The 22429-nt window shown below is 38.3% G+C and overlaps 3 protein-coding genes across 8 annotated transcripts in view; 2 read left to right on the top strand and 1 right to left on the bottom strand.

Annotated features, from left to right (window-relative positions):
- LOC117564698 (uncharacterized) overlaps positions 1-19024 on the bottom strand; it is a 44424-nt gene extending 25400 nt beyond the window's left edge. For 2 of the 4 annotated variants that reach the window (XM_052002199.1, XM_052002198.1), the window contains exons 1-7: positions 18872-19024; positions 9656-9822; positions 5831-6204; positions 5104-5276; positions 3477-3542; positions 1926-2066; positions 1711-1840 (exon numbers count right to left, since the gene is read on the bottom strand). In XM_052002199.1, the coding sequence (XP_051858159.1) occupies positions 1711-1840; positions 1926-2066; positions 3477-3542; positions 5104-5276; positions 5831-6204; positions 9656-9719 (948 nt within the window). In that variant the 5' untranslated portion in view covers positions 9720-9822; positions 18872-19024. The remainder of the gene's footprint in view (positions 1-1710; positions 1841-1925; positions 2067-3476; positions 3543-5103; positions 5277-5830; positions 6205-9655; positions 9823-18871) is intronic. The other 2 variants (XM_052002197.1, XM_034243575.2) reach the window with 2 other exon arrangements.
- Positions 1-22429, top strand: part of LOC117564697 (uncharacterized) — a 177700-nt gene that overhangs the window by 118981 nt on the left and 36290 nt on the right. For all 3 annotated transcript variants that reach the window (XM_052002190.1, XM_034243572.2, XM_052002191.1), the window contains 2 exons: positions 14097-14324; positions 16058-16197. In XM_052002190.1, the coding sequence (XP_051858150.1) occupies positions 14097-14324; positions 16058-16197 (368 nt within the window). The remainder of the gene's footprint in view (positions 1-14096; positions 14325-16057; positions 16198-22429) is intronic.
- On the top strand, positions 21065-21929 carry LOC117564702 (heat shock protein 23). The gene has a single exon (XM_034243580.2). The coding sequence runs from the start codon at positions 21110-21112 to the stop codon at positions 21776-21778; it is 669 nt and encodes a 222-aa protein (XP_034099471.1). The 5' UTR covers positions 21065-21109; the 3' UTR covers positions 21779-21929.

Below are 22429 nucleotides of genomic sequence, written 5' to 3'. Positions count from 1 at the left end.
GCCGCAACTAGAGCTACTTCACAGAGACATGTAAAACGACAAAAAATATATTCATTTCAATTAAAATTTAATTGAAGTACACGACGCAGATGGCTTACCCGCAGCCACGACACGTACTTAGGACTATATACCTACATGTATATATTTATATGAACATATACATACATGTGTCAGTGTGTGCAGAGTCCGTAAAATTATGTCAGCAGACACCGAGTTGTCCCCCAGAGGCGGACCAAAACGAAATCTCACACTCATTAGAAAAAATGTTCGCCTCACATTTTTGATTTCTATCTCGTTTTTCTTCTGTCTCGCCTCATCTTTCAGATTCTCTATTTATTTTCATTTATGAGTGTGTTTATCATATAAAGCGCACCTGCAAAAATTATGAATCGCGTTTTCTTTTTCATGTCGTTCTTCAACGAACAAACGGATAATTTTAGCTTAACCATAGAATTCGACTGTTGTCCTGGCTGCTTTTGACATTTATAGCTCTCACTTGACAGTCAGAGGAATAGGATGAGCAACAGGAACAGCAATGAAACAAGGATCAGGGAAGAGACAACAGGCAACAGCAAGCTATAGGGCTCGAAGAACGGAGTACGGAGGAAGAGAAAGGCAAAAAGGGAGAGGCAACTTGCTGTAGTTGACGTTAAGTTTTATTTGCTTCGAGTTTTGGATAATTCCTTAAGTGCTTATTTTCTTTTAATTTAAGTAGCTTAAGTCTGTTTGCAGACGCTCTTCAAACGAGTTTTCCACCGAGGATAAAACGGCGGCCTCGTTTCATTTATTTATAGGCATCGTGCACAGAAAGTTATTTGGAAATTGAGTAAATGTTGGTGTTCAACCCTTAACATTTGAATGTTAAGAGTTTGGATTAAAAATTCTAAGAATTTACCTAGTATGGCTTAATTCCATTTATTATCAAGCTTAAGCAAGTTCAAAAGAACGGCTGGCCTAGATTCGATAAGAGTAGCATAAAGAAAATATTTTATTCACATATTTAATGTAGTAATTAATAAGTAATGTGAAGCTGTCAAAATATTACTTGAAATAATTAATGTCCAATTCTATGATAGCGTTTCCCTTAATTTAGTTCATACAACGGGATATTTCCATTACACAAATATCGTCAATATTAAAAAAAAAAAAATATCGAACGAGCTGCCAATAAGCAACCAACAAAAGCAGCAACTCGACAGTTACCACAAAAGTGTTGAAAATATGTAACAAATTCCGATGAAAATTGTCATTATGCATTTGACTTTCCACTTGTGGGATGAGTTGTTCCCACAGGCTATAGGCTGAGGGTGATGGTGATGGTGATAGTTATTTGACTGGCTGACTGACAGAGTAATTTTCGACAAATGTTTTTTGTTATTATTATTATTATTTGCCACTGTCATTTTCGCATACATGTGTATGAACATAAATCAATCTGAAGCGCTGTAAAAGTACGGCTGCCAACGGATTATTGTTGGACCTCGGACTGGATCTGCATCTGGGCTCTGCAACTGCAATTTGTCGATTCTCTAGCTATTTGTGCTTTATGCAATGTTTTTGCTGCCAATTTGTGTATTGCTGAAGAGCGAATGCTGCCACCACATCATCACAAAAGCGAGTCGAAATGGTTATGGCCAACCACAGAGAACAGCCATAGCAACAGCACCAACAACGGCAGCTGCAATGGTAACGACAGCTGCATGCACTTACCATTAGCTCTCTGTCCGAGATAATTGCGCCAAATGTAATAGACATAACAGGACCCATGAGCGGGGAAACCAGCATCGCCGCAACAATATTCGGTGCATTATTCTCGACCAAACCAAGAGCTGCCAGGGAGCTGCAAGACGACCATAGACCATAGATTGCACACACTCGCAATTAGAATTTAAGAACGGAATTCGGTAAGCACGATGTGTACTCACTCGGCGGTAACAATTAGCAGCAGATAGTCAAAGGACAAGGAACCGCCAGCCCGCACACCGTCCACAACCTGTTTAACGGTCAATTTCGATTTAATTGATTCCACAAAATTGTTCCACCTGGACGCTTCCTCGGCATCATCACTATTAATAGTTAAATAAATAAACACCATTAAAACCATCATAAAATGCAATGGCCCACCAGCAGCCATGGCCAATATCCTGTGGCCGCCACTTAGCTCAGCTGTGTTCTCCATAATTGGTATGAAATTGTAACACGATTTCAATTCAATTAAATTGCAAAAACATTTTTACCAAGTATCGTCAGCTTAAGAAGGATTTTTAACAGATTTCTCAAATCTATCACAAATTTAATAAATTTACTAATAAAACTAAAAGCAGAATTTTTAAAATGTTCTGTTTTTATTTGTCGTTATCGTAGACGAACAATCTTTCCTCTTTTTTATTCTATTCAGAGAATATCTTAAGCTGACACAGAAAAAACTGTTCTTAAATCTCGAATACATTTTCCAGCAATAAATCTAGCCACTTAACTCTTTGTAAAGAAACCACAACCTCAATTAGGTTCCCTCTTGACTTCCCCTTTCTCTTTCTCTTGCATACTCTGACACTTTCTCCATCTATCCCTCTTCACATCGAGACAAATCTTTCCACCACATACACATAAAACTTCTTGTCAACGTACGAAACTCATAAATTATGTGCACTAGGCAGATGCATTTAACCCTTTGATGGGGTTAATCCAACTAACTTGCTGCTTTTATATGTAAATTCAAACATTTTCACTTTTTACACCGCATGACAGAGAGAGATGAAGTACAACAAAAAAAAAAACCTGTGACAATACTCGTCGTTTTTGCCAAAGCCACAATAAACTTGGTCTTGTGCCAAGCACTGAAAATTGTGTGTTGGGTGCACTAGAGATGAGTGCGTGACACGATTCGATTTTTTAACATTTGTGAATAAAATTTAATTTTGAAGCTTATTAAATTTAATTAAAAAGTAAATAAAACATTTGATATACTCAATGCTTTGCACGAAATGCTGTCTATCGATAGTTTTTCTACTCAAATATCATCGCAAGAAGTGCAGACTTTATGGCAGCCAAGTTTCACAGTGCCAAGCAGACCCCTTGTGGATAGAAAGACGACTCGCAGTATACGAGTAGGTGTGAAAAAAAAAGGTAGACCAACCCACTTGTTATATTGCCATCGGCTAGACAAACACTGAGTTCCTGTAAATGAAACTGAAACTAAAACACACAGCGACAGCGAATGAGAAAACGACTCAAACTGAATCGGAAACTGAAACTAAGAAAGCAGAGAGTTGGAAATGCGAGTGAAAGTTAATGAAATGACACACGCCTTTGAGAGCTAACCACAAAAGGAGGCGCTCAAATTAGTTTCCGACAAAAGGAGCACTCGGGTCAAAAGCCACGTGTCTGTAGCTGACAAAGGTGCTCGCATTAAAAGTAGACACTAGGCCAACACACACACTGACACTGACAATAGGATTATTCCTGCACAGACTTACCTGTAATCATCTCGCATGTTGGCCGCATCGGTGATGGCATCGTAACTAACACTGCAGGGCAGAACGCTGTAAAACAAACCAAAGGTTGCAGATGAAAGATGAAAGACTACTCTATTATTCGTATGCTCCACTCGAGTTGGCGAATGCAGATGACGAAAAGGATGCATTTGAATATGGAAATATTTTTCAGTTGCACGCCAAGTTTGTAGGACCGTGATCCACGTTTTGCTTTCTGCTTTTACTCTTCGTTGTTTTAGATTCCAAGGCAAATACGAGTATCTTGTCTTTGGGCACTAGCCGTGGCTTGCCCAGGAATGACAGCAGCTGATACTTAATCCCACGACTTGGGGCCGAAGTTGGAGATGCTTCAAAGGACTCTTTGCTCACTCCTTGGTGTGTCTGAATATTTACTATGGCGAAACTTAATTGCATTCTGTGCACATTAAACAGCTTAAATATCACTTTTGCTCATCGAAACTGTCCGCCTTTTGACCTGTCACTCAGCCAAAGGTAGAGGTAAAGGTAAACAGCTACTCGGCCAATCCTTTTTGACTCACCCATTCACTATTCCCCATTTACCATGTCCGACTCTCCTTTTGCATCTTCGACCCCTTGCATGTAATGTCTTTGTCTGGCCCCTAACAGCAGCTGGTCACACCTCTCCGAAGGTTGCATTTTAATGCACCAGCTTAATGCCATTAAATGATTATCGCACCTGCTCTCGTCTAGCCTGTCACCCAGCTTGCTTGCTGGCGTCTTTTGGTCATTGTCAGTTCATCTTTAATTTATTTTGTAGGGCCACTTAGTACAAGTGCGAGACCAGTTCATTGTTTCTCCTTAGCTACTTAATTTACTCCCAAGCAAACAGTTCCTGCACTTGCACTTGCCCGTAAGTGAAATTTCATTGGTACTTAATGCTGAGTAATTGCAAAAGAGATTCCTTCAACTGTGAAACTTAACATAATGCTCTTTAAGCCAAGAACAAATTATTTTTGCTACGATCTTAATAAGTATGCATTAAACGTCTGACATGAAAATGTATTCAATTCCCGCACTGCTGTAAAAAAAAAAAAAAAACACTTAATGTCGTTAGGTTATATTTCAGTTATTATCCCAAGGAAGTTTTTACAATATTACTACATACAATAAAAATACATAGTTGGGCAACTGTCAATCTTATTTAGTCTGTCGGTCCTTATAACTCTATCATTGTCAATTACACTTAGACTTGACAAAAGCTTTCAATTTTAAAATCCGGAGCTGTCCAGCTGTTGCATAGCAATGCGATATGATGCCCGCTTTCAGTTCTTGCCATTGCCGCCTACAGACAATCCAAATATAAACCAGTCTGCGTGTCTGCCAGACTACTGCTCCTCGTCTATATGGTAAAACTCTAACAGCTGCATAACTGTGGGTTCAGCTTAAGCTGAGTTCTGCCCTTCCATCGATGGCACTGCACTTTTTTTATTAAGAGCCAAACCATCTGCAGGGGGCGGAATCGAAGAAGATGAGGTTGGTTTTTGGCCAACTGTTGCTAGCGCTTGGTCAAAAGTGTTGCCGCCTTGTTGGTTTGCCCGGCACGTTTTCCTTTTGCCGTTTGGTGGCGCCTTTCAATGTCTCAACTTACCTGACACTGGAATTCAATTTAGTTCCAATGCCCAGCTCCGTGAGGCAGTGCAGTGTCGTCTCACAAGCATCACCGGCTTGCAGTGGGAAGACGACGTGATGAAAATATCCCTTTTTGCTTGTTGTCCAAGTAACGTGCTCAATTTCAAGCTTGACAAGTAACTCCTCAAGCACCTGGCAAATATAACAACAGAAACAAAAGTAAGACTTTAGTTATGCATCTAATTGAAGTGCTGAATCGCAGCTGCACTTCACGATTCACCCCTTGCTCTTCCTTTACTTTAAGCTGTGGTTGCTTCATCAATCTTCGGAAGCGCATCTTCATCTTGGCGATTATCTAACTCGGCCAGTTGTCACCCTCATTCATCAAAATCAGCTCGACTCACGCGAGCTCTGCGATTGACCAACCGCAAGCCAAACACATTTTGGTTGCCATTTTACAATGTCAACGTGCCTCCTTCGCACTCCACCCCCACTCCTTCCTCTTCGACCTCTTTCCTAATCGCACATGCACTGAGCTAGAGTCACGTTTCGCCTGGTTAAGTGCATCTACACAACACTACACACAGCGTTCAGTGGTTGAGTACTCTTATATCCTTGTACCCCTGAATCATTCGTCCCTAGTCCACCACGGCGTACAGCACATCGAAAGTCAACTTTAAGTGTTTTGGAAGGCAACTGGGCTTCGGACTGAGTTCAACTCAGAAGTTACTACTCTATGGACGCACCTTTTCAAGCGGCACCACTAAATTACGTCGGTCCAGTGGCACAGCCAACGTGGCAGCCGCTCCAGTTCCTTTATTCAGCGCACTTGCCGCTGCCTCACCTGCTCCAGCTCGAGCGTCAGCTATTGCTGCTGCAGCGTTCCGTCCCTGACCGATGCCACGCCCACGACCAGGCACGCCGCCGCCCACACCGCGTCGATACTTGGGTACATTCTTGTCACGTAATTCAACTTCGAGTCGTAGTATTGCGTTGTTATTTTCCGGAAGATTGATGTTCAGATTATTATTGCCGCCACCCATCCCAGCATTCGCATGATGCCCACGACCAGGAGAGCCATGTGTAGCCGTCGTCTCAGTTACAGCATTGTTCGATGTGCCTACAAGTAAATGAAGCGGTTTTTCACTAGAGAGTTGTTAACTTGCTTTAAAACGAATCACACGCAACAGTTGTCAATAAAAATCCCTATAATATAAAAATCAACATAATACGCTGTTTAGACTGAGCTGCATTATTGAAATTTCCATTAAGAACCTTCCGCCGCATCACTCCATTAACGGCAGTGTGCAAGGGAGGGTTGGCTAATGGAATCGCATCATTGATAATAATTATCGAAAAAAGTGCGATATTGATGGAACTCTCAAACTAACCTAAGCTAAATATGTATGTAGAAAAAATAAAAGTTAATAGACAGAAGCATAGGAAAATGTTTAAAGAAAATCGACAAGACGATCAATGTAAGCCCTTTGTACAAGACTATAATCGTTGCAGAGCGAGTTGCTTATTATGACGTAAAACGGAAATAAGTAATAATTTGATGAATAATAAATAAAATTAATATATACTTATACTTTTTGAATACCCTCATAATTTAATTAATAATTTCCGATTGATTTGTTTCTACTGCTTTCTACTTCTTGTCTGAGCTTATTTACTTTTCCCTCCTAAACAGCTGCTCGCGTGATGAAGTTTTGGTGTAAACACTGTTATCGATTGTGCAGTTATATCGATTGGTATTATTTAGTATTTTGATTATTATGTACACACTGAAAAGAGAAAGGTTCGCTCTGAAAAAACCTTAAGTGAATCCCATTGTTAAACTGAAACTGAATTCTAAAACAAAAATCGAATTAGCAGCCTCCGAATATTTCCCAATATTCGCATTGGTTTTTTATGATATTTAATAATATAGCGAGAAATAGAACTTCATTTACAGCTCTTTAAATCACATATGTATGTATCATACATGTACATTTTAAAAGAAAAATAAATACAGCTTTGAAGCCAGTTTCCCAATTTGTGTATTAAGCTCAATTATCCCTCATTATTCACACTCTGATGTTGGGATTAGGACAGCTAATAATATTGTTTGGCTGGCACAAGTAAACACTAATTGTTTTTTGGAAGTATTAAAATTGCATATTTAGTTCATGCTGAATTCAAAGCATTTTAAATATGCGAATTGTTTCGTCGCATCTTTAGTCAAACAGTTTAATTTAAATACCTTTTTATTTAATACCGTAGTTTTAGTCGATTTATTTTCTAATTAGCGAGAAATTCGCGTGGAATTTATTTCGAGCACTTAATAAATATTTGCATTATGTACAAGCGACTAAAAGCAGCTGAAATTTTTTAATTTATTTGGCTTATTTAAATAGCATTTGACCACTAAGCGCCTCTAGCAGCAAATGGCACTAATTAAATTGATGGCTTTAAGTAAGCAAAGAGCAATTGTTTAATATAAATCTTTTTTTTAACAATTCATACACATACTGTGCATAAAGTATATATTCTCTGTAATTAAATGAGCTTTGCAGAGGGTCAATGCCTCCTCCACTTGTGCTAAATAAATAAATTGGCAGGCAAAAATCAAATCAAAGCCTACATAAAAACCACACAAAGGATCACAATTTATTATACTAACGCATGCAAGGAGAGGCAGAGAAAGATACAGACATAGAGAGAAAGAGAGCAAAAGGAAAACAGACAGACATCGAAATGTTATATATAACTCCCCGCACATTGACAAATGCCAAAATAAAGCTTAAATGTGCTTAGTTTCAGTGCAGAACAGCAAATTTTCCTATGAGTAGCCAAGTCTTTGTTACCCATAGTTATGTTTTGGCCAAGTCAAGTCCCCAAGTTGGCGTATTGCCCGCCCATCCCCTCATCTCTTCTCCTGCCACTCTTTCCGTCTTAGCAGCCAATTGAGGAGGACTTCGAGAAACGCTTTGGCATGGCATTGAGCCCTGTGATTTATGTCTGGCACCTCGACCGGCTCTTCAATGACTTGACACAAGTATACGAAGTATATGTGCATGTCAAGTTGTTCTTTTTGGCCAAATTTTCAGCCTGGCAACGCATGTTCATTGCTCACTTTTACATTCCTAAAAGAAAGTCATTTATTTTACTTTTTGACTTTGACTTTGACCCAACTTTGTTCACGCCCAGCGGCAGAGCAGAACCTCTCCTTGCAACTCTACCCCTGCTGCGTATATGTTTTCCACCTACTCGATCTCTTCAGCTGGCTGGCTACTCATCAACAGTGCCATTGTCATTATCAGCTTTTGGAGCCACTGTCATGGCGACAAACAAAATTAATGATGACGCCCATTGACAGCGCTTGCCTTCGCCTTGTTTTACTTTGCCTATGTATGTATGCAAGTATTTAAATAAATATTTGATTAATAATAGCAATAGCACAGCTTCACACACGCACACACACACACACACTCTCCTCACTGAGTCAAACCTGATAAGTCGACACATTTTATTTATTTTTCTTATGCTGGAATGCGTTTCATAAATTATCGCTTTTGATAGGTTTTTATTATGGACATTTTTGTCTTTGATTATGATAAATTAATAGCCTTGCTTAATGACAGTTGATTGTTGCTTGCAGTTTTTATGCCGAAAATAAATGTATTTTCGTACATTCTTTATGGGTTCTTAATTGTTGTGGCATTTGGAGTCTTGTTTATTAATTTAATTCGCACTGATGTACACTTTTGATGCTAAACAAAATATTTGCAAAATTAAAGCAAATGCTTTAGAAAAAGAAGTTCTAAAATTAAATCATTCAGACATAAATCTTAATTACGTTATTATGAATTAGCGGACTTATTTATATTATGTATAATGTGCCGATATCCTTGCTTGTTATATATTAGTTGCTTGTTTATCTACAAATTTGTGCCTAACTCCCATTATTGCAACGGAACAAATTGAAAGTCGTGCAGCTTCACTTTACCGAATAAACACAAATTAAGTTGATGTGCTTATGTAGAAGAACCAACAAATTTGATTAAGTTTTAACCGGGCCAAAAGACTTCTTCGTTGCGCTGTGGCGTCTAAACTTTGACACATTCCCCTTCGCTGAGAAGAGGCATGTTTACACAGCAGTATGTGTAAATAAACATGCCACAACCCCCTACTGCATTCATGCCACATGCTGTAACACTTAACCCAACTCGCAGGCTTGTTAATTAAAATTTAATATTCAATTTTTAGACACAGCAAAAAGTAAACGTACAAGCCTCTTTAAACGAATTCTTTTACAGACCCACACACACACACAGATTCCCTCTGTTTGTGGTGAACAAAATTCGTAGCGTGCTTTTAGGCGCAGCAAACAGTTTTACACTTTTACGATGTCATAAAATAATTAATAACGCCACTAAACAACATAATTATGCGCCTAAGCACCGCATGTAGACTCACAAAAGTATGTAGCATGCCACAATGTGATGCAACATGTACAAATTTTGTAACTTTCTATTTAATTAGCGCACAGCGCGTTATTCAATTTCCTTCCCCTTCATTCTACTTACCATAGATCAACTCTCGTTCAAAATTTGCAGTGGGCACAACGATTAGAAACACAACTCCCGGCATTTTCGTCGCAATAGACTAAGACGTTGAAACGGAGTCCAAGATTAAGGCGAAGATAATTCACACTTAAGTTAGTCCTTGAAAGTGGCCAAGCAACAACGAAACGCTATGAATTACAAAAAGACAGAAAATTTACCATTTTAGTTAACAAATTGTCTGCTTTGACTTTGCCTTCTCAGGGAAGGGGCTTTAAGTACAATATCTGAAGCCCGAAACATACATATACATACATATATTAAAGGAATACTGCTTCTCTTGGACGCACAAAAAATAAACCAATCAAATTTTCAGTCCGAAAAGTTTGAGGTGTCACTGAACCAGTTAGGTTCGTTTATTAAATCTTAAAAAGCTGAATGAATTTTATAACCTACTTTTAGTTTACTTTAAAGTATCAATTTTAGAATATTTTCAATGGGAGCGCTTGGAACTTTTATAAACATTTGTGTTGTTTAATTTTATGGCATGAGAAAGCTTGACTAATCGCAGTGCTCTAAGCAAGTAACACTAAATAAGTTGGTTGTCATGTTATTTTTGACAGAAACTTGAGAAAGCTAGCGTAACTGATTTACCCTCGACAAAAGTAAACTTAATTTCGCAATTAAAACTCATTAGTTTTGAAGTTTCTCTGACCAGGTAACGGTAAATTCTTGACTGTTTTTGGCAATAGCAAAGGAAAGTTTACTTCAAATTTCTTAGGATTCGCTTTGTACTCATTTGAGTATATTATGTTTCAAACGTTTCTCCTCCATAATGTCTTGTTGCAAAAGCAACTTTAGAATTATGTTGCATTCTTTTAAGGTACGCAGAAATGGGAAATATCTCAATTTAAGAAACCGCCGCGGCGTTTCAAATAAATATGCATTTTATGTTTTCCTCATTTCACTTTTGCTTTAATTATTTTACTTTGCATATCTTTTATCAGTATAAAATGGAAATGTTTTGCGGACTGTGAAAATATTCTGAAGCTCTGTTTAAACGGCAACGTCCTGCCAACAGATTTCCCCGGCAACACACGGAAAGCGATGCCTTCAAGATTTTCCACGTTCTCACACTCGAATGTTGAAATTAAAATGCCATTAGCACAGCGTTGAGATAAAAATGATGTGGCTAACAGAGAGGCAGACAGGCAAAAAGCCAATGCTCACAATGTGCCTCTATCACTGTGGTTCAAGATGTTAACTCCTTGTCAGTTCAACGAGTGTGTGTGAATACTCGCAAAAAAAAATGAGTAACTCCGATTTCCTAATGCGTCTATCTATGAAGGTTATATTATTATGAGGCTATAGTCATACTAATTACATACTATCAGATAAATGACTTTAAGAATTGCAATTTTACTTTAGCATTTTACGGAAATGTAAAAGAAATCTTGCAAAATTATTTTAACATTAATAAAGCTATTTTTTGAGTATATTGTCATTTAAATTTGAGTACATCGTAGGACGCATTTGTAAAACTTAGAAGCCGCCATAAACAAAACTTCTGAATAAACAATCTGCTGCACTTTAACTGAAAACACTTTGCCCAACAACCATAAAGAAACATGCTGGCAGGAATCAGGCTAGAATCAGGAACCAGGAACTGAACTCTATGTTGCACCGCCTGGCAAACTCTTCTGCACTACCAACGCCACTTTTTAGAGCATTGACTGTTGCACATTTTTTCTCTCCACACTCGCAAGTTTTTCACTTGAGAAATATTTATTAAAAAACAAAAGCGAGTGCGCACAGTGTGGCAACAAAAATTGTTCCCTTTTATTAACCGAAAATATTTATTTTCTTACTCTCTGCCGTCGCTGTTTGTATTGTGGTCGGAACTTTGTGCTTCTTTTTCATTATACCCTTTATTTCTGCAAAATGGAAAGACAGACTAATTCGTCATAGTGAAACAAAAGTTCAGAGATGCTCATTTCCCAAAAGTTGTTCTTATTAGCGACACCAGAGTAGCAATGAGTCGTTCATTTTCGTGGCAGCCTGGTTTTACTCATTTTTCTTCATTCTCTGTTGCACTTTTTTGATTAATTCCGTAACTATATATTTACATAAGTTGAGCGAAGTTTGGCCACGTTGACGACATTGACGGCCACTTGTGAAATGGAAAACGGCAAACGGGAAAAAGTCAAATATGAGATGGAGATGGAGAGAAGTGAGGAAGGGAAAGTGGATACCCGGAACCATTCTGAGCTTTACTTTACACTTTTGTGACGCACGTTGCATTGTTGATTTTGCGCGCCCCCGACAATGCAGCCCGGTGCTAATTTTTTCGAATACCTCCCTTCACACTATGGCGACGTTGCGCTTTAATTAGAGCAATGAAATTACATTACTTTTCCACTAGTAATTACAAAATATATAGCTGCATACTTATATGCACTTGTACATAAGCTAAAAGGCCAATGGAAACTGCAATTGAAGTGCCTCATGGCTGCTCAGGCAACACGTCCTGAAGGCGTGAAAAAAAATATTGTAATAATTACCAATAAGCGGCTGATTGCCGCCACGTCTCCTACAGTTTCTCCCTTTTCTAGCCATACTTCTCTGTCTCCCTCTCGCTCTTCTCAAACTAGCTACTTCAAGGCTAGTTCAAAAGAGGCAACAAAAAGAAATTTTCTTTTCCGCTGTCAGCTCTGATTTTATACTGCAAACTTCAGAATGTGGCTATATCCTGTACTCCCAGCCATCTTAAAGGGCAAAACAATTTAAAATATATTTGGGAAATAGTTTAAATGTCATTAATAATTATCATTACAATAATATTATTATTTTAAATAGTTTGATTACTTTTCTTTCAAATTATGCATTTAATACATTGGATGTACCATGTAATAATGTTCGCATTTTACGAGGTACAATTTGTTCGAGCTCCCTCAGTGCTCAATATATATTGCATGTTTTTTTTTTGATAGCTGCCACATTATACAATACTTAAATGTTTCGATAATTAAAATCAGTAATTGGTTCGCTTTCATAACGAAATTTTTTAGATTTTTAATTAATATCAAACTTGTCTTTCGTTCTTGGATAAAAAATGGATTTTAAATTCTGAAAAACAACAAAGTTCTATACAAATAGGAACATTTCTTTAAATCTTGAATCATTGCATTGAAGATTACATTTTATACCTTTATTTAAAAGAAAATAACTGTGCTGCGTTCTAATCAACCTTTCGTCTTGGTTACTTTGCTTTGAGCTGGTTCGTTGTGCACAGCTTAGTCTAGCGGACTTGAATATCCACTGTATCTTTTGCCACTTCTTTTGGATTTGCCCTTTGAATCAACATTTTTTCTTCATTTTGAAGCCGTTTTCAGTTTCCTCTATTCCGTTTTTCTCCTTAAATTATTTCACATTTTTTCCGGGAATATGCCTCAAATTGCATTTTAGTTAGCTTTTATTTTTGGTATCTTTCGTTTTCTAGTCCGCTTTGTGCTACTCTAGTGGCAAATGAAGCGTTGCCATATTAGCCAAAAGTTGTCAAGCTAACGGTACTTCTAATGACGTCCATCGACTTAAAGTGTACCAAATTGTTAGCCTTAGAATGTTGGTGACTCGAAGCACATGCTTATAAAAATATTTCAAGTATTTTTTACTTTTTTGCCATTTTTGTTTTTTAAGATTGTGGTCGTTTTTGCGCAGCCTAAAATGTCATTGACTTCAAAAAGCTGGTCTATGAAAAAGAAATAGCTCAATAATATTAATATTTAAGCAAATGGTCGCATTTGCTGTTATAGCTTGTGGCGAACTAACAGTGCAAAAGTTTTCAGAGAAGTTTTTGGCCTCAGTCAACTGCATAGCCAGAGCAACGACCCTCGCATTGGGACCAAGTCAACTGTACGAGCAAAGGACTTTAACATAATGCATAATCATTTAAATAAGGATAAGCTAGACACACTGCATAGTCTACACTATTCGCTACCCAATTCCTGTTCCCAGATTATAAGCCACAGAGCTGCACACAAGGGAAAAATAATAACAATAAGAAAATATAGAAAAGTTTCGTTAGGCAAAAGCCAAATTGCATTTCATAACCAATTTCAGCGGGCAAAGAAAAAACTTGCAACTTTAAGTTTTTTAAAGATAACAAAAGTGCAAGGGGAAATCCAACGAACAGCACTTTAAGTGCACCCAAGTGAACGATAGTGTCCACTGTGCTGTTCACCCGCTTTAATATATTATGGGATGACATCTTTTTACCTTTCACAACTGCAGCGTATTGTTATGGGAGTTGTACTGTGCTTAATCTTGCCACTCATGCTGGGAAGAAAATTTATATATATTTTTGTTGCTTTCGAAAAAATAATAAACACTGTCATGAGTCAACAGTGAATTTTGAAAAATAAATCAATGTGAATTTAAAAGCTTTCTTTTTTTTAATGTTTTGCAGTTGACAAGAGTTTTGCGCAACTTTAATATTACGAAAATAAGCGATCTTGAACTGATTTCAAATACCACCGATCGATTGGACATAACCTTTCATTTCTTTGGCGTGAAAGGTGATTCACAACGCATTCGAGAGGTCATTACTCGCATGGTGGAACGTGGACGCATTGGAAACTTTACACTTGTCGCCAACTTTCATCACTTCGATGAGAATCCACCGCTGAACATGATGGTGAGTGTTGCGAATGAATAAAAAAAAAATATGATTCAAACTTTTCTTTTTTAAAATAATCAAATTCAATCTCGAAAGCTGTAAATTAAAATCAAAATATAGAATAGGTTGTTTCGATACACAGCGTATGTGCTTTTATTGCAGTTACTTGAAAACAAGAGATGCAAACAGAGTCAACAAGTAAGAAAGCGACAGTTGACTGTAAGATACACGCTACCAATTTTGAATAAAAACAGTATATTGAAATATTTTTCTGAAAATATACTAAAATAATATTCCACAAAAATACTAAAAATAGCAAATTGTATATTCGGTATATACTAAAGTGTACAATACTAGATTGTCAGCCAAAACAACTAAGACCCCTAGAAAGTAGGCGTTTTCCCCATACAAAAGAATTTCTTTAATAAATTCGACAATTTTTATCTAACCGCAATCAAATTTTCAGGAATCGCAAAGACTATTGTATATATATATATATATAAAATTCCCGATTCTAGCTTTAAGATTACGCTTATTATGTTTTCTATTTGCGGGGACGAAAGTAGGCGTGGCAAAAATTTAAAACAAAATTTATCTGAGATCTAATGTTTCATACGGACAGACGGACATGACTAGATCACCTCGGCTGCTATCGCTGATCAAGAATATATACTATAAGTACATTTATTTCCTGCCGGCTCAAAGTTATTATACTCTTCTACCCTATGGGTAGCGGGTATAAAAATAGCACATTATGTTCATTACTCTTTGCGCTATTATTCTTTATACTTTATTTCACTCTTTTTCGTTTTGCCATTCTGCTACGAAAACTTTAAGGGGTTTCGTTTAATTTTGGACAGGAGTGTAGCTATAGCATGTTATGTTTGAAACCTAACCATCTAAATAAGAAGCAAAAGAAATTTAATTTAAACAAGAATTTTTTAGTACTTCATATCTGTTGAATGGCATAGCCAATAAAAAAACATATTAAGCAAAAATGTAAACCATTCAATCATCTTTTCAATTCACATCTGTCAATTAATTGAACTTTTCAACAATTTCAATGACACATTGAAATTTGACACTTTTAAAGAGGAATATGCATGAATGTAAAGAAATATGTGATAGGACTTTTCACCAATCAATCAAGTGAACCACTTCATCATAGATACACGAATGTATAGTAGGTGCTATCGGATGTTTTTTTTAATAAAAATAATAAATTATTATATGCATACACTACTCGAACATTGCATAATATAGATGACTCTGCTTTTATTTCCGTTATAAATAAAACATTAAATTATTTACTGTTGCGGCACTTGTGTCACTCGGCAGACAATATAAACATACACAAAAACAATGGGGGTAAATAAACGTAGTGAATATATACACATAAATATATAAATCGTGTGGCACTTGCCACTTGCCAATTGGCACTTGCGACTGGCGACTGGCAACATCCATCGAAAATAATTATTTATTAATTGTGCAAGCAGATGAACAATTGGCCTCATCAGGAGGCCATCGGGCCTCAAACGCCACCAGCAATTAAGTTGCATTAACATAACTGTCAAGCCGGAAACCTCAGAGCCCACGCCCCCACCCCTTTTGACAGGGGTCAAGGGAGCGAAACCCTCAAAAAGCCCCAATTGGATGCCTTACCTCTTCCCTCAACCGTGTCCCTCTTGTACGTCTAATTAGTGAATATATTGTGAACTGAAACTGCGTGTGGTTTGCTTTCATTGCAGGACTTGAGCGTCAATCAACCACAAGCAGCTGTGCGCGAGGACAGCGAATTTATCATATCCTGCACAGCCCAAGGCTCATCGCGTATGCAGTTCCAATGGTTCAAAGACGGGGCACCCGTGAACGCCACTAAGGCAACGAGGTAAGTGCAACATGGCGTTAAACAGCTGCCTATCACTGTGGACCATTCAAATGGAAAACTATAAAAACAAGTACTTGCCAACTTTAAATTGTACACTTAAGAGTTGATCGCTTAGAATATACCGTGTGAAAGTTAAGTATTTGTAGTTGTACAATATATTGTTGAAAATATGACTGATTTAAAAATCATCTCCCGATGTTATCTGCAAACACAAGACATTCAAAGAATGAATAACCAGAGTTATTCATATTCCTTATAAAACAATTGCTAGTATAGTATATAATAAAGCTACAGAGTATTGCCTACTACTTATATTACATAATCAGGACAAAAGGATTATAACTCTTCTTTATCCAAATAGGAGACCATTAAGTAAATAATAGACTATACTTCATATATTGAGGAAGTCAATCATTATTAGAATGCTACATAACCACAATAAACACAGTAGATATCTTCAAGTCAGCTGCGCTTTAAAACATAATGAATCTTTGATTTTACAGGGTATTTTCACAGACCTTTAGTTAACTTTTTAAAGTAAGAAACATGGAAAAAGGCAAAACCCAAAAGGAAATTGTAACGCCAATGTGACAGCTTCACGAGAGGACGACTTGAATATGTATTTTCGAGTGAGAGCGATGCGAATCGAGGGGGATTTTGCAGCACAAGTGTTCAATTTGACTTTATGACTTTTACACATCAATAAACATGACATAAAAAGCCTTGGCAAAATAAAAATGAAACGGCCAAAAAGGATAAATAAGTCAAGGCAAAGATAAAGATTTGTCAGACGCCGACGCATCATCCCCATCCTCTATTGGAGAAAACAGAGCCACGACTTGGTCCAGCCTAACCGCAGTCAGCCAAGGCGAATGATTGATCATAAACCCCTAGAATGGGGCAGAAGCGGAAACACATCTGTGTGGCATTCACTACTCTCACATACGACGTGTATTCATTCAACCTTTGAACATGTGCGTCTTCTTTCTCATCCTTTTCTCGCTCTCTCTCTCTCTCTCTCTCTCGTTTTCTTACTCTCTTACTGTTCATCTGCTTTGTGGCATATTACATAAAAAGCATATGGCCGTAACTAACGAGGGGTTGTTACTTGGACGACTGCTCCGACTGCTGTTGCGTCTGCCGACTGGGGTTTCTAGGGGTTTAGCTTTAGCCACAACTAACGGGCCATGTAGCCTTGACAATTTGCCCCTCAAAGCATGATGCTTAAATTTGTTGCACAATAAGAACCCGGGCGCATAAGCATAAGCAAGGGTGCAAATGCCTCATCAGGCGGCATAACAAATGAATTCAAGCATGGTGTGAGATGTGGCGCGAGTTCCTAGAACTCTTTCCTCCATTTTCGCTTTTCGCAGAAACTCATATTAAATTAAATTCATATTAACAAGAGGCACTCTAATTTTTTCTTAGTTACTCATAATCTTGTATATTTATATCTAGCACATTCATTGCAGCAATCTTAACTGTCTAGTAATGAAAAAATGCATTGTGTCTTATTCATTACCTTGCTATTAAGATTAATTTCTTCCGACGTTTTAACTTAAAGAATCCCAAACCAACCTTAAAGAATGACTCTATCCCCAATATAGCAAAGTGATGAGTATGACTGCCTCAACATCCGTTATTACACGTGTTTGGGTTTCTCATCATCCCATTTCTCGTCAGCACAGGGATGCGACGATGTGTAAATAATTGTGGCTGTAGGAAAGCCACAAACACATGTTTCCCCCCAACGGATGCAGCAAAATATGAGTAAATATTTTAACTAGAGTGAAGTGAAGTCATTCATTTGGACATTTACTAACTTCGCATTACACAAACGACTAAACATTGGGTCCTGTCCGACAGTCTTAGCCAAGCTCCTCTACATTCGTTAGTTGGCCTCAGCTGACTTGACTTTTGCGTACTAAAATAACCGGAAATAAGTAAATTTGTAATGCTTGATTTCACCCGTCTGAAAGGAAGGAGAGGGCTAGATTCAATGGATGATTTATCATCACATATTTTGCATACCTGCTTAATAGCCTCACAGTGCTAGCTTAAAGCTGATCTAGTAGTCCTTTAACTTGCACAATTTTGACCCAGTTAACTTCTGTTCAGTGCCACAGCTTCAGCTGTGTAATTAATGCAATTACTCTCCAATCACGTCGCGACGCCTCTCTCGTAACCATCGCGAAGGCCAACTATGGTAAGCGAGGGCCAACACTTTGATTAGCATCCAAACCTTCTCGCATTCTCCCATACATTTCCATCTTACCTCCCACCCCTTACTGTGTCGCCCTGCTGACTGCCCATATACGAGTATGTAAAGCACGACCATTAATTCCACCCACTCCCCAATGTGAGACAACTGGGGCTGTTGCTCTCATTAAGTGTTAGAAAGCTGTTTATGTTCCAATTAAGTTCAGTGTAGCCAAGGGCATTTAACAAATATTATTCGATTCTGGTGTAATGTATATATTTATGGCACTCGAATTACCGACCTCCGCGGAGCTCCGGGGTAATCCTATATGCATGAAATTCAATTAAGGGCTTTCGTGTATTAACCCTAAGTAATCTGGGCAAGGAGTATGTTTTTATATAGATAAGAACTTGGGCGAGCAACGGTAGTACACTAATAGTTTAATGCCGTTACATTTCATTTAACTCAACTCACGTTAGTAGTGTATCGATTGTACGAGTAGTAGATCTTTTTAAGTTCACTTTAATTAAAGAGTTCCATTATAAATATTTGGTATACCGGTAATACATATTTCACTTTAAAACAATTTGTTTTACTTTTGACCAGAGAGATTTAATTTGATCTGTTTGGCGAGCGGAAGCCGACTGATAACGTCTTTGGAAACCTTTTCAACTCGTTAGGTTTCACAAAGCTATTTGCCATGTTATATTTTCATAGATACATATATCGATGACACAATATTGTAAATTTCCGAAGCACGTGAACAGAAATGCAACAAAACAGACTCGTCTGTTGTTTGCAGGTGTTAAAATTATCAGGTTTGTATGGCAAGTAATGCTACAAAATGAATTATCTTGGTTTTTATAGATAAATTGTTTAAACTGTTTTCTGAATCTCTTCAATTCAAATATTATTTGTCGGTCTATAAACTAAACAAATTCTTTAAAGTCGCACGCTTTAACTGTCGTTTGTTAGTTATTCTTTTGATAATTCCGATTTGTAAAAAATGAAAAAATTAAAAATTAATTAACAATGAAGACTATTAAGTGCTTGCTGTAAGCGACTTTTTAAACGTAAATATATAAATAGCTCAAACCATTTACTATAATTAATAAAAAAAAAAACGATAATAAGTTATTTTACATGCTTTTCTTAGCTTCGACGAAGTTTGCAGACGCGCTCCACTTTTTCAAAAGTGAACAGGTCTTACAACAATCTTCACTTTGTATTTAGGGTGCACAATGTCCTGTCATTTTAGCCATGTCAAAAGCTGCAGTTACTCTTAGCTTGTTTGCTAAAAATTTGTCAAACTGTAAAGCTAACAGCAGAAATTCAATTTCAGCAGCAAAGTTACAAAACTGTCTGACCTCCAACAAGATATATAAGTAAAATATATATATTTCGTTATTTTACAAATTGGCTCGACTCGGGTCCGAACTGCACAGCAACAACAATAATAACCAGAACAGCAGAAGAAAAAACGATACAACAACACAAGAGCAAATGTCTTGACAACGTCAGTGTTGTCTAGGGCCATAGAAGCGTTTGTTGTACTCGACTCCTTCAGATATTCGTTCATATGTAATTGATAAACAGGGTGCTGCAGTCAACATTACCGAAGTTATATTTAAGTAATAATTTAATATCTACTAAAGATGCGATTTCTTAATCGCAAATGTTTATTATTTAGAGAACTCTTTAATGTTCATTAGTTTAAGCATTGTTTTCAACTACTATCAAAACATAATTTTCTTTTGGGGTATACAGACTAATGTTACAAAATTTCTAAAAATTGTAATATCATAAGAATTTGTATTGTATTATTGTACTCGACTGCTGTGAACTAATACCTACTGTACCCTGTATTCGAATGTCCTTATATGTGCGTATATATAGTATGTCTCAGACTCATATGAGAGACGTGCCGAGTGGGGGTCACGATTTTCATTAGTTACATTTGCCCCAATGCGATGCGTAGACAGCATGAGAGAGACACTCATCGGAGGCATGTTGTCGCTGACTACGAGTACAATGTGAGGCGACAATGCCACAATTAGTTGCATAAACTCGTTCAACGCTGCTTCATAATGTTACTGAGGGCATTATCGCATAACTGCCATTTGCTTGTCTGGGGTTGTGAAGCTAAAGATAGTTTCCAACCCATTGGCGCCATTTGGGGGTATAAAAATAGCTGCAAGGGTTGCGTTTGACTCAGAACAACAAATATTGATCAAACAATTTGACTTTGGGGTAGCTCGGTTCTACCCCCTCTCGAGTATATTTGAGCGTATTTGGCAGTAATCGGGGTGGTGGTGGAGCATTTGAGAACCTGCAATATTTATGCGGGGCATTGGATGGTTTCTAGAAATGGCACAAAGCGCAGTTGTTACCTAGCCCAGCGATAGGTACAGTCGCATCCAATTGAAACGGTTTGAATAAATTCATAAACTTTCGGTTTCGATCGGATCATGTCCTCCAAGCTGCTTAGCTACTTAGCTAGTTAGTTAGTCGTTTAGTTAGTTAGTAAGAGTCGAGCAGCGTAGAAGGAGGCCGAGGACAACGGTTTTTTTGGCGCACTTAGCCAAAAAGCAACGCGTTTGCTCCGTGTGCAACGAATCAACACAACTTTACACTACATACCATACACAACACACAGCACACAAGACCCTACACCGTTCACAACAGGACACGAATCGAAAGGAACCCCATACCATGCCCATACACTGGGACTGGGATTGGGAGCACGAGCACGAGCACGAACACGGCGGAGCTCCTTTTCACTGGCCGCCGAGGAGGCATTGGTCAACGGGCGAGCCGAAATGCCGCCAGCGTCGCTACCATCTCTCCCACGACATGGACGTGTGCGCTCGGGATTTCCATCTGAGGGTGGACGACAGCGCCTGGTGTCACGGCTCGTGCCTGGTGGGCCGTGTGGTCATTGAGACGGGCACAGAGCCTGACTCGCTGGGTCGGGGTACATTCAAGGTGGTCTTGGACGTGCATCACTTCCAGTTGGCAGAGCTCACGGTGAAAGCCAAGAACAGCGACACCATCTGCGTGGAGGGCAAGCAGGCGGACGATCGAGCCGATAAGGGGCAGCTGTGCATTACACGCGAGTTTACGCGATGCTACAAGCTGCCCCGGCACTACGATGCCACACAGGCGCGTGCCACATTCTCGGCGGACGGCATACTTATGGTAACGGTGCCAGCACCACCCAAACTGGACGACGTGGAGCGTGTGGTGGACATTGAGCCCACTGGCAACTACTTTGGCAGCATTGCGGATCCCAGTGCATCCAAGGCCATTGAGCAGCAGGCAATTGACGATTCAGCTGATGGTGGCGAGGCTAATCCTGCTGGCACAGCGACGGACAAATGAAGCTGGCGACGTCTGGCGGTCGCGCGTACATGGCGCCCACTCTGCAAGTGGAAGAAGCGTCTCCTGGGACGCGTGAAGACCGTCAGAGGCGGTCGTTGGACTTGAATGAAGAAAAACACAAGTATGACGAGCATTTGGATGTAATAGATGTAGCTGAAGACTTGGCATAGCCAATGCACCTCTGCACCTGCTGGTGCCAGTAACTAGACTCACAATCCTTATTATAAACTATCCGAGCAAAAGTTAGTTAGTTACTTCGTTCTTGTTACAAAACACATAGTCAAATTGTTGAAAACGTTAACAAATATGGCCCCTAGAATCTATAACTATAACTTTGTACTTCTTAAGGATTTATGTCTTTGCTACTTTGATTCTGCTTAATGCCAATAAAGGACTTTATCGTAAACACTCTAAAAACGGACAGTCTCTACACAATTAATTTGTTTATAGAGATCTTAAATGTTTACTGCTGAATGCGCAGACTGTTTTAACTTTATCTAGAAATAAACTCCGCTCTGTTCTTGTGATTACCATTGTCAATCTAACACATTTGTGTCATATAAATCAAGAAAATGCCATAATTTGTGATACTATTTTCAAATTGAGCTCTTTAAGAAGCTGTATGTAAGTGTAAATATCGTTTCCATACCT

This window comes from Drosophila albomicans, chromosome 2L (assembly GCF_009650485.2).
Source record: "Drosophila albomicans strain 15112-1751.03 chromosome 2L, ASM965048v2, whole genome shotgun sequence".
Taxonomy (NCBI): domain Eukaryota; kingdom Metazoa; phylum Arthropoda; class Insecta; order Diptera; family Drosophilidae; genus Drosophila; species Drosophila albomicans.
This window is presented reverse-complemented; position numbering and strand designations above follow the sequence as displayed.